Below are 13,139 nucleotides of genomic sequence, written 5' to 3'. Positions count from 1 at the left end.
CCACTGCCACCCCATTCACCGCCTCGTCACCGCCACTGCAACCCCATTCACCGCCCCGTCACCGTCACCGCTGCATACATAAAAGCCTCAAACGGGTACGATTTTATATACTTTTCTAATATCTCCCCTATGTATCTGCCATTGCCCCCCCCTGTGTCCATATACCATCCCCATGGCATGTCCCCTTTTTGTCTCTGTCCCTATGCCCCATGCACATAATTTCCCCTCTTTCTGTTACCTTCCTGTGTCCAGATTTCCCCTATCTTCCTCTTCCATACCAGTGTGTCTCTTCTTTTCAACCCCATCTAGCTTTTTTCCCTCTTTCTTCCCCCCCCCCCTGCTTCTAGCATCTGGCTCACCTGCCTGTCCTTCCCTTTCTTTCCTGCTGTGGGTTTTTCTTTCCGTTTTCATCACCTTGGCCCAGAATCCTTTTCCCTTTCACTCCCTCCTTACAGTCTGAGCCGGGAACACGGGTGATCGCACGGTCCTCGCAGCCCCCACCCGCCTGCCCAATCGATCCTAGTGTTTAGCCAGTTCTCTCCCTTCTCCTCACCTTAATTTGCAGGCTTTCTTTTTCAGCGACCTGCACGCTTTCCCAAAGAGCCGCACATGCGCGGCTGCTCAGTGTTCAATCTTCTGCTCTGCTGCAACTTCCTGTTTCCGGTTGCGTCAGAGCAGAAGATCGAAACTGAGCAGCAGCGGCTCTTTGATAGCGTGCGGGTCGCCGAAAAAGAAAATCTACAAACTAAGGTGAGGAGAAGGGAGAGAGCTGGCTAAACACTAGAATCGATTGGGCAGGCGGGTGTGAGCTGCGGGGACCGCGCGATCCTTCATGCCTCACTGCGGGGACAAGACCCATTCACCGCCCCGCGGGCGGTGAATGGCCTTGTCCCCGTCGCCGCAGCGACTGCTAGTTTTCTTCCCCGTTTTCGGCGGTGACCCGCAGCTAAAATGCGGTGACCGCGGGTAAACCGCCACCGTGTCATTCTCTAGTGTTTTCTCCTTGTTTCCCAGGTCCTCTATGCTTCTTATTATTCCCTATATGCCTTCTCCTGCTGCGTGCGAGTTATGTGTCAGTGTTGTCTGAAGTGGCTTCTTCTTGTGTAGGAATCTATGTAGTGTCCTTGGTGCTGTTACTGTATGTGCAGTCCCACTCCTAATTATATATCTGCTACCCCTGCTTCTTTTGTGTATGTCCTCTGCGACTGCTGTGTTTATGAGGCATCTGTATTTTACTAGCAGAAGGGAAATTAGGGCGGAGTTATGAAGAATGCTTGAGGGGAGAACCCTTGAAATCGAAACGAAACTTGTAACACACCATTTTATGAAAAGCTTGTAATCGGACATCAGCTGACTCAGACGTGAAGTGGATCTTCTGTTGTAAAGGAAATTTCTGCAAACTTATGGTATGTAGGGAGTACCTCTGCTTTGTGTATGTTATTTAATGTGGATACAAAATGTGGCCTGGGGAAAGAGATGTCAGGAAGATTTAGATAGCTCAGAACTTTTGACTCTGCTTGCTTTGAGATGAGCGAGGGGAGTGAAAGAGAGAAGAGCCCTTTGAAAAATTTCTTTCTCTTACTTGCTCTGCTCCCAAATTGCTCTGATGAGGGGAAGCTTGGTAACTAATATGGACTTTTAGAACTAAAACGTTTGTGCACAGGGAATACAGGAGAAAGATTGTTTTTTTTTTTCAGCTGATGAGGTGGTTTCCCTTTCCATTCAGCCTGTAAGATAAGTTCTGGCATACAGGGACATGAGGCCTTTTCCTCCTTCAAACTTGTTTAAAATTCATTTCCCTTTTATTGGTATAGACACCCAATAATTGAAAACAATTGCATATATTTTTTGAGAGATTTATTGTAGATATTTTGATTTTTTTTTTCTCAACTGTTAGTATATTTTTTGCTTGGAGAAAGCTTGGTGACCAGGCCTTGCTCTTTCATGTTCGCACACCACATGTTCGTAAACCCACTCTGTCATCTTCTGAATGTTCCTGCTTCTTCCCTTGTGCAGCCTGGTTCTGAGTCATCACAGTTTCTGTGGCTCATCATCCCCTTGCATTCTGGAGATGAAAAATATATGGATTTAGCAGACATTACTACTTAATGGATTGCATTTTATAAAATGATTGTGATCTGCCATTTCTTTTTTTTAATTTTAATTCTTTATTTATTATTTGTTTCATAAATGAATAACAAATATTCAGACATATCAATAATATCAAGAAAAAGTATAAACAAATATACCTGCAGCATAGGAAATAAAAACCAAATGATCTAGTCCACTTTACGTGGCCGCTTAATACCGTTAACTTAGGAAAATAACTTGGTTAATTAATTATCACTTTAGCAGGCTAATATGGCCTTCTATATCTGTATCACTACAACACCTCTACTAAAAGAAAAAGATTTTTAATTATGAAATATTTTGCAAAGGTTTATCCGTAAGAAAATCCTCTAACTGAACTGGATCCAAAAACACATTTTTATCACTTCCAAATGATATAAGGCATTTGCAAGGAAATTTTAAAAAGAAAACGTTTCCTATTGCCAAAGCCCCTTCAATTGCAGGAACGGTTTCCTTTTACATTGGGTCTGTCTAGATACATCAGGAAATCCCATAACTTGCTGCCCACAAAACAAAGCCAGTTTTTTTTTTTTGTTGTTTTTTTTTTTTAGAAAATGCAATTTTAGGATAGCCTTATTTTCCATTTCTGATTTAAAAGTAACTAATAATGTAGCTCATTTAGTAATTGTGATCTGCCATTTTGTATTGGCACATAAATACACAAATGTATGCTTGCCTTGGAACAGACATAACTTTACAGGTAGACTATTTTACATAGGCAAGGAGCTTGCTTTTAGAGGTATGCCCTAGTGGTTAGAGCAGCTGCCTCGGCACCCTAAGGTTGTGAGTTCAGTTCCCACTGCAGCTCCTTGTGACTCTAGGCAAGTCACTTAACACTTCATTGTCCCAAGGAGAGGTCTAAAAAAATTATAAAATCCATTGGGATTGGGTAAACCACACAGAAAAAACAATATGCAAGTCCCATCCCCTTTATGAAGTAGAAAAAATGTCTTTCCTAATTATTCTGTTTTAAAATTATCCACTGAAACATCTAACTTTAGGCCTTGGTTTGTATTAAAACCTTTACTTGGATTGCTCACTAGGGGCTTCTGTTACTAAGGCGCGCTAGCGTTTTTAGCGCGGGCTGAAGATTAACGCACGTTAACCCCCGCACTACATGAAAAATACTAACACAAGCTCTATGGAGGCATTAGCGTGTAGCGCACCTTCGTAAAAGGAGCCCTTGATCTCTTTTGAGAGAAAATGTCCAACTGGAATGTTTATCTAATAAAACAAATTGTTTTGAAATTCTAAGGGACAAATTATTCTTTATGGATATGAGTTCCTTTGGAAAAGAAAGGAAAAATGCAAAGGAACAGCTTAGTTCATGTCATTTAATTTTAAAATGAACCAAAATAAATTGCCCCCAAAACGTTTTATTTTTAGCAACTGCTTTATGGAAAGAAAAACCTCCTCACTAAACTGAATTAAGTTTTTGCAGTTAGTGCATCTAAATCTATAAAACCTGGAGAATTTATCTCCTGGCATTCTCGGCAGTAGGAAGAAGGCAGCCTGCAGCTGACGCAAGGTTTTAGTCATCATTGCATGTTAATGACACAATTGCTAACACAGAATGCAATCTGCTCTGCATCTGGACTTAGGGTTGCCACATGGCTCCAGAAAAAAAGAGGATGGAATGAGACATCCAGGCTTTACTTCCGTTGTAAGCAAAGGAAGTAAGGAGGATGGAATGAGACATCCAGGTTTTACTGCCACTGTAAGCAATGGAAGTAAAACCCAGATGTCTCAATCCGTCCTCTTTTTTCTGCAGCCCTATGGTAACTACTACCACTATTATTTATTATTTCTAAAGTGCTGAAAGGCATATGCAGTGCTGTACATTTAACATACAATAGACGGTCCCTGCTCAGAAGAGCTTACAATCTAATTGAGGTATTAAATGGTCTGCATCTTTTAGCAGTGAATCCATATTAACTCTCCACCCCCTCAGATGAAATTCCATAATGGGGAGGAGGGGCAATTCTGTAAGTGGGCGCCTCCTGTTAACGCACTCCAATACTGCGCAGTGACTGCCTATTCTATTAGTTTCACCCTGTACAAACACACATTACATTTAGGCACCTGCAGTTACACCACCCAAAGACCTGATATAACTTTAAACACCAATTGGAGTACATGATAACATTTTTTTCTTTTTTAACCAATGTGAAGATATACTTATTTCTGTTTCTATATTACATAAATTGTGGTGGGATTTTTTACCTGATTGTACATATGGAAAATTTTTACAGAGTTGGAGTGAGGAATTGGGAAGTCAAATTTCACTTTTGGATTTTACACAAGCTATTAATAGAATGCCTAAAGTTATTACAGGTTCTGTTTGGAGAGAATGTTCATTTAGAGTTTCACATAGAGCTTATTTTTCATAAATTCAAGCCTTTCATGCGGGTTTGATTAATACCCCAATTTGTATTAAGTGTAATAAAAATTCTGGTACTTTAACTCATGCTTTTTGGTCATGCCCTTTAATTAGGTCATTCTGGTCTGCCATCTTGTTATTCTTGGGCTCATTATGGGTTAGTTCTGTTGTAGATTCATCAAGGGGAGTCATTTTTGGTAAAGTTGCGGCTTGTGGTATTTTTGGAAAATGTGCCTCTTATTTCAAAAGGCGTGTATGATTGGTCATAAATGTATAATGCAATTTTGGTTATCGAAAGAAGCGCCTAGTTTCTGGCATTGGAGTAATCAATTTCATCGTCTATTATTATTTGAGACTTGGGAAGTTAGGCGTTCGGCTAGGAAAATTCGTATGTTTATGGAAATTTGGGATCCGTGTATTCAGAGTCTTTCACCTAAGGCAAGAAGTTTAATTCTTAATGATTTACATTGAATCTTTGATGTTTTATTTAAATTTCCAGTTCATTATTTTATTATTCTTTATTTTTGTCAACTTCCATTTGGGTTGGGGGGTTTAGTTTTTGGATTATTTTATTTCTTTGATAAAAGGTTTGCACATAACTAAGGGGGATTGGGAAGGGAGGAGGAGGGAATTGAGGAATTAAAAAAGGGGTTTAAATTTGAGAATGTATTGAGGTTTATAGAAGAAAATATATTTTGGAGGAATAATAGAACATTGTTTGACAAATATTTTTGTGAATTTAATTATTATGAATTAATTTATATCATATTTTTATAAACTTGTGTATTTGTATAATTCCTTCAATAAAATGTTCCATTCCTACATTTTATTGAAGGAATTATACAAATACACAAGTTTATAAAAATATGATATAAATTAACTCATATGAAATGTATCAATGATTGTTTTTAAGTGATGTATTTATTGTTATTGTGAATGAATATATTTTAACACTTAATGTAATGTTGAAAATGAATAAAGAAGATTAAAAAAAAAAGTTATACATTAAAAAGGGGAAGGGGAAGGGAAAGGTGGGGCAGAAATGAAGGAAAGGGGGGAAGGAAGGTGAGGAATATTAGGGGGGGTTGATTGGGGTCATATGAAAATTTATTTTGAAGGAATGTTAGAAATATTTATGTAAATATGATATTTGTAAATCTATTTGAAATGAAATCTATTTGTAATATATTATTTCCTTCAATAAAATGTTATAAATTAAACACACAATGTGGCAAGTGTTTGTGTACGTGAAGTCCAAGTAAACACCAAAAAGTCCAACAGGACAGAGAACCCATGGGTATAAAACAGGACAAAAGGAAGTGGGAACGGACAATGAACACTTCACTGAAGATCACCGATGTAAAACCAACTTGTTTATTTCAGAAAAGGACACAAGCAGAAGCTTGCTATAAAAGCAATTTCAGTGATTTTGGTTACTCTGGCATGTTAGTTGGGCCGAGCTTTGTTTTATCCCAGACCTGTCGTCTGTGAACATATACGCCACAGTGACCCCTGATGCAGGCGTTCCTCAGACGCTGAAACATAGTGCTGTGTTGGGTCCACAGCTTCTGCTTGTGTCCTTTTATGAAATAAACAAGTTGGTTATACATCAGTGATCTTCAGTGGAGTGTTCATTGTCCGTTCCCACTTCCTTTTGTACTGTACAAGTGTTTGTATACCACACTGTATTTTGTAAGTGGCACAGAGATACAGAGCCTGTGACCTCTAGTACTGAAAGGCTCAGGGTATGGAAACAGGGATAAGGAGACTGTGTCACCTCTAGTATCAGGGCTGGTGTTAAATGTGCCTGGGCCCAGGGCAGAAATTAAGGAGGGGGCCCTTCAATCATTGGCATAGCGAGGGTAGGATGCGTCTAATTTGTTAGCAACCCTTCCCGTGCCCTCGTCTCTGCCCCTGCTACTTCCACGCCCTAATACCACACTTCTGCCCTCCCATCCCCCTGTACCTCTTAAAATCTTCACCAGCACAAGCAGCTTCTCTGGCCTGCTGCTCACCCCAGCATTGGCTTTCTCTCTGACATCACTTTTCCAGGTCCTGTGAACAAGAAGTGATTTCATCGGGGAGCCAGGCCGGCATGAGCAGTAGGTGGGAAAAGCTTCCCACTCTGGTGAAAATTTAAAGAGGTACGGGGGAGAAGGGAGGAAGCAAGTGTGGCTTGGAGGGGCATAGAGGTGCTAGTGCCCCCACTAAGACGGCATACAGGTTTGTCCAACCCCCCTCACTGTCTTACTATGCCACTGCCTTCAATTCCTCTTCCTCTTCCCCGTACTCCCTCTCCCGATTTCCCCACCTACCAAATGCCCTTCCATCCAGTATCTCTCTCTCCTGGTTCACCACTTCTCCCTTCCACTTCTCAACTACCCTCCCATTCAGCATCTCTCCCTTCCTCCTCCTTACCTTCCTCCCCACCACCTCCTTAAGAACATAAGAATTTCCATACTGGGACAGAATTGCCATACTGTTCCATCAAGAATTGCCATACTGGTCCATCAAGCCCAGTATCCTGTTTCCCAACATTGGCCAAACCAGGTCCCAAGTACCTAACTAGATCCCAAATAGTTAAACAGATTTTATGCTGCTTATCCTAGGAACAAGCAGTGGATTTCCCCAAGCAATCTCAATAATGGCCTATGGACTTCTCTTTTAGGAAATTATTCAAACCTTTTTAAAACCCCGCTAAGCTAACTGATTTCACAACATTCTCCAGCAGAGAATTCCAAAGTTTAATTACACATTGTGTGAAGAAATATTTTCTCCAGTTTGTTTTAAATCTACTACTTAGTAGCTTCATCGCATGCCCCCTAGTCCTAGTATTTTTGGAAAGACTGAACAGTTGATTCACATCTACCCCTTACAGTCCACTCATTATTTTATACACCTCTATCATATCACCCCTGAGGCATTTCTTCTCCAAGCTAAAGAACCTTAGCCACTTTAGCCTTTCTTCATAGGGAAGTCGTCCCACTCCTTTTTATCATTTACTTCACCCTTCTAAGTACCTTTTCTAATTCCACAATATCTTTTTTGAGATACGGCAACCAGAATCGCACACAGTATTCGAGGTACAGCTGTACCATAGAGCAATATAAGGGCATTATAACATTTTCATCAGTGTTTTCCATTCCTTTCCTGATAATTCCTAACATTCTATTTGCTTTCTTAGCAGCTGCCGCACATTGAGCTGAGGGTTTCAACATAACCTCAGCAATGATACCTAGATCCTTTTTGTGGGCAGTGATTCCTAACACAGAACCCAGAATCACATAGCTATAGTTTGGGTTCCTCTTTCTCAAATGCATCACTTTGCACTTGCTCACATTAAATATCTCCAGATCCACAAAATGCACTCCCTTCCAGCTTCTCTCTCATCATTTTAAAATCAGGTGCTCGAAGGGACCTCCACGAGCCGGAATGTCCTTCTTTTCTCTCCACCCAAGTCCAAAGCCCGCTCCCCCTCACCTTTTAAAATGTAAAAGGGTCACTGGTGCAGCAGTGATTTTTCAGTGCTTCTCGCGGCCCCCTCAACACTGTTCTTCTGCCACAGTCTGCTTCCTCTGATGCAATTTCCACTTGGGCCAACCGTGGCAAAGAAACAGTGCTGAGGTGTATCAGTGCTGCACTGGCAACCCCTTTATAATTTATTTTTATTTATAGAAGTTTTCAAACACTGTCAAGACAATTCTCGGTAATGAAAAAGTTCTATTACAGCAATAATTAAGGCAATTTAAATTGATCATAAGAAACCAGATAAAACATAATACTAAAGAAATAAAAGAAAACAGAAAGGGGCTAGTTAGCAGGAGAATTTAAACGAGCATCATAAAGAAAAACTAAAGAAATAATCACACATCAAATTTGCCCCCTCTTCTACAAAGCCGTGCTAGCGGCTGCCGCACGGTAACGGCCCCAAAGCCCATAGAGATTTAAAGGGCTTCGAGGCTGTTGCCGTGCGGCTTTGTAGAAGAATGGGTTGTCTCAATTTTACAAATGTGCTGTGAATTAAACCAGGTTAGAAGACGGAGTGGATGCCAAAATGGGTTTAGGAGGCTTTCTCGCTTCTAGAAAATTCTTAAAATGTTCTGGGTCCTGTCTTAGATTATAACTTAACAATGCATTTACATAGAAATTGAAAGAAAAGGCCTCCCAGGGCCAGTAAATTTGATTTCAAAGCCAAAAAGGCTTTTCTTCTGACCTGAGTGACCCTGGACAGGTCAGGAAATATTTGTACTCTATATCCTAGAAACTCAGTTATGATCTGGCTCCAGAGCAAAGAAAGCAATTAATGTGGCAGATGTGAAGTCACGTGAATCTGTTTGATTTTCTGTTTTTTTGCTCCTTGAGGAGACCCCCCCCCTCCAATCTACAAAGTTATAGATGGTATAGAATATATCAAGTTTTCAAGTTTAATATGAATTTGATTAATCGCTTATCTTTTTTTCTAAGCGATATACAATTTAAATGAATAAAAACAAATTTAAAATACAAAAAATTAAAAAAAACCCACAATGACAAACAGATTTATTTAGTATATCCAATAGAGAGAATATAGGCAATTTAAAACTAGACAAACCGGGCAGCCAGAATTCATTAATAGACTCCTTATTCCCCACTCTACCCAAAGTACACTCCGTTCATCTTACCAGAACTTACTCATAATCTCATCATTAAAGGTTATTAATACTATGAGAAATTACATTTTCTCTATCACTGCCCCCACATTATGGAATTCAGTGCCAGCTTATATTCGAGAAATTAATTCATTAGACAAATTTAAATCCAGCTTAAAAACCGCTTTTTGAAGATGCTTTTGCAGTGCAACCGTCCTTTTAAGGATGTTCTCTTTTAACCAAATAGTAGAATTTTCTTCTGACCAGTCTTTCTGCTCAGGAAAAAACTGCAGTGTCCACCCTACCTTTTGTTTTTTCCATTTTTGTTCTTTCCTTTCAAAAATGTAGTTCTTCTCCCTCCTTTTTGTGCAAGTACATTCGTCCGTTTAAAGTTTAGTTTTGTTGCTGTTGCTGGTTTTGTTTTGTTCAGTGGCGTACCAAGGTGGGGGCGGTCCGCCCCAGGTGCACACCCCAAGGGGGTGCACAGATGGCCACCCACCGGGGATTAGGCTGCCGCCGGGGAAAGGCTGTCACTGCCGCCATCGGGAACAAGCCAGTGCCGAGTTCTCCCTCCTTGCTTTTCTTCCCCGCGGGGCCGACCAACTCTCGCCACCCAATGTCAATTCTGACGTAGGAGAGGACGTTCTGGGCCAGCCAATCGCTGCCTGGCTGGCTCGGAACGTCCTCTCCAACGTTAGAATTGACGTCGGGTGGCGAGAGTTGGTCGGCCCAGTGGGGAAGAAAAGCAGGGAGGGAGAACTCTGCGCTGGCCTGTTCCTGACGGCAGCGGTGGCATGGGGGAGGGCAGGGAAAAAGAAAGAAAGAAAGGGGGGGACAGGGAGCCAGAAAGAAAGAAAGGGGCAGAGAGAGAGAGAGAGAGAGAAAGACAGACATAGAGAAAGAAAGGGGGCATGGAGAGAGAAAGAAAGAAGGGGACAGGGTGAAAGAAAGAAATGGGGCACGGAGAGAGAAAGACAGACATACAGAAAGAAAGGGGGCATGGAGAGAGAAAGAAAGAAGGGGGCAGGGTGAAAGAAAGAAATGGGGCACAGAGAGAGAGAGACAGACATAGAGAAAGAAAGGGGGCATGGAGAAAGAAAGAAAGAAGGGCAGGGTGAAACAAAGAAAGAAAGAAATGGGGCACGGACAGAGAGACAGACATAGAGAAAGAAAGGGGGCATGGAGAGAGAAAGAAAGAAGAGGACAGGGTGAAAGAAAGAAAAAGAAATGGGGCACGGAGAGAGAGAAAGACAGACATACAGAAAGAAAGGGGGCATGGAGAGAGAAAGAAAGAAGGGGGCAGGGTGAAAGAAAGAAAGAAAGAAGGGGGCAGGGTGAAAGAAAGAAAGAAATGGGGCACAGAGAGAGACAGACATAGAGAAAGAAAGGGGGCATGGAGAGAAAAAGAAAGAAGGGGACAGGGTGAAAGAAAGAAATGGGGCACGGAGAGAGAGAGAAAGACAGACATAGAGAAAGAAAGGGGGCATGGAGAGAAAAAGAAAGAAGGGGCAGGGTGAAAGAAAGAAAGAAATGGGGCACGGAGAGAGAGAAAGACAGACATAGAAAAAGAAAGGGGGCATGGAGATAAAAAGAAAAATTGGGGCAGAGTGAAAGAAATAAATGGGGCACAGAGAGAGAGAGAGAGAGAAAGACCGACATACAGAAAGAAAGGGGGCATGGAGAGAGAGAGAAAGAAAGAAGGGGGCAGGATGAAACAAAGAAAAAGTTTGGGGAGGGAATGAGGTCTGGAGGAGAGGAAGCATACAGGAGGCTGAAAGAAGGGAAGAAATATTGGATGCACGGTCAGAAGAATAAAGTGCAACCAGAGACTGATGAAATTATCAAACAAAGGTAGGAAAAATGATTTTATTTTCAATTTAGTGATCAAAATGTATCCGTTTTGAGAATTTATATATGCTGTCTATGTTTTGCACTATGGCCCCCTTTTACTAAACCGCAATAGCGGTTTTTAGCGCAGGAAGCCTATGAGCGTCGAGAGCATCATGGAGCATTCATTGCAGCTCCCTGCGCTAAAAAACGCTATCGCAGTTTAGTAAAAAGGGAGGGGGTATATTTGTCTATTTTTGTATAGTTGTTACTGAGGTGATATTGCATAAAGTCATCTGCCTTGACCTCTTTGAAAACCGCGGAATATAAATGATAATTAACATTTTCTCTGCATACAGTGTGCTTTGTGTTTTTAAAATTTTATTGTTGGTAGATCATTTTGACTTGGCCACGAAGGTAAGGGGGAGGGAGGGGAGCTGTTGAAAAACATCTAGTAATCCTTGCAGGCTTGACTGTGCAGGGAATTATTTTTGTAAAATCATGTTTTGTTATGTGACTGGCATTATTTAGACTTTAATTTCTATGAATGAATAGAATGAAAATTATATAAAATTACTTGCTTGTTTTTATGTGCGTGCGCTGAAGGAAAGTGGAGAGAGAGTGGGCTGAGGACGCTGAAGGGAAATGGGGAAGAGAGAGTGGGGAGAAGACGCTGATTTATAAATTGACAATTGTACAGAATATTATTTCTTTTTATACTTTAATATAATGAGTTCAATATAAAACAATTGAAAGCTTGTGTGGATGAATCAGGTGGTTTGCGGGGATGGGGACTGAGCATATGGGGATTAGTCCAATAAAATGGTATTTTCTTATTTCTCATTAGTTGTTTTATTTTTATTTGTTAATTTGTAAAGTGGTGATTGTTATGTATCAGTTTTTTCAAATTTACATCTACTGTCTTTATATTTTGTACAGTATTAGAAGAAATGCATTACTGTTTTTGTGGTGTTGCATTGTATGCAGAGTCTGGTTTCTTGGCGGTTCAGTTTAACTTTTGTCGACATATTTCTATTTTTAGTTTGTGATTATTCCATATTGGGCGAGGATGTATTTCTGTTCTGTGTGTATGAAAAGAACATAGTTTTCAGTTGGTATTGACTGCAGGATCAAATGACTGTGCGGGATCTGGCTTGTTTAGTTTTATAATGTATGTGTTGGTGTTCTAGTGCTCACTGCAGTGTTTAAGATAGCTGCCTTTTCCTAGGTACACTCTTGTTGTGCAATATGTGGATTGTTACTAAAAATCATATTTTTCATATAGATGGGGGGGGTGTCAAAAAATGATGGGCCCCCAGGTGTCACATATGCTAGGTACGCCACTGGTTTTGTTTTTTAAACTTTGATGTTATTTTAATATTTGATGTCATTTTATTATTCTATCTTAATTGTCTTTATCCTACTCAAATGTATTGTGACTGTTAACCACTTTGAAACTTTGAAAAGGCGGGATAACAAAATTTAAATAAACTTGGAACTTAATAAAATGCAAATTCAAACGTCTCTCATAATTCTCCAAAAAACTCCAGCTTTTGATGAATAATAGCATGGGCTTTCACTAATATTCCTCGAACTTCCTTGAATGTTAATTTTTTCTCAAACTGCTGTAGAACCCAGAGCCCTTTTTGCCTCCCCCTAACACCAGCCCTGTCTAGTACTGAAGGGTTCAAGAGATAGGGAAAGGGATGCAGAGCCTATCTAAGACAGGAGGGCTCAGGGGATGGACACAAGGATACAGAGCCTATCACCTCTAAGAATAGAGAGCTCAGGGTTAGTTGCACCCTTGATTCTACCTCTACATGGTATCTCCTGGGGAAAGCTTAAAGTATTTGAAAGGAAGGGTATGCTTTTAGGTAAGGAATTCCCCTTTTTTTTTTTTTTTCTTTTACAGAAAACGACCCCATGGATAGCATTTTCAGACAGAATCCTGCACTTGGACAAGGTTGCTTTGGTAAAGTGTATAAAGGGAAATATCAAGAACAAACTGCTGCAATCAAAGTGGTACCGGACCACAAATTAGATGAGAACCAGCTGGACAGAGAATGCCGAGCCTTTGGGTATGTGTATATGACTGATACAGTTGCATTTGGTTTATTTCACCAGACTTTTGTGCTGAACCTGAGGCTATTTCTCTCTTGGCCTTAGGGAGAGAT

The 13,139-nt window shown here is 40.6% G+C and overlaps 1 protein-coding gene across 2 annotated transcripts in view; it reads left to right on the top strand.

Moving 5' to 3' along the window:
- Positions 1–1,219: 1,219 nt before the first annotated feature.
- LOC117369382 (probable serine/threonine-protein kinase DDB_G0284251) overlaps positions 1,220–13,139 on the top strand; it is a 62,581-nt gene continuing 50,661 nt past the window's right edge. The window contains exons 1-2 of one of the 2 annotated variants that reach the window (XM_033963865.1): positions 1,220–1,406; positions 12,878–13,043. In XM_033963865.1, the coding sequence (XP_033819756.1) occupies positions 12,889–13,043 (155 nt within the window). In that variant the 5' untranslated portion in view covers positions 1,220–1,406; positions 12,878–12,888. The remainder of the gene's footprint in view (positions 1,407–12,877; positions 13,044–13,139) is intronic. The other variant, XM_033963866.1, reaches the window with a different exon arrangement.

The sequence above is a fragment of the Geotrypetes seraphini genome, chromosome 11 (assembly GCF_902459505.1).
Source record: "Geotrypetes seraphini chromosome 11, aGeoSer1.1, whole genome shotgun sequence".
Classification (NCBI taxonomy): Eukaryota; Metazoa; Chordata; class Amphibia; order Gymnophiona; family Dermophiidae; genus Geotrypetes; species Geotrypetes seraphini.
Note: the sequence above shows the minus strand (reverse complement) of the source record. Positions and strands in the feature narration are given on the sequence as shown.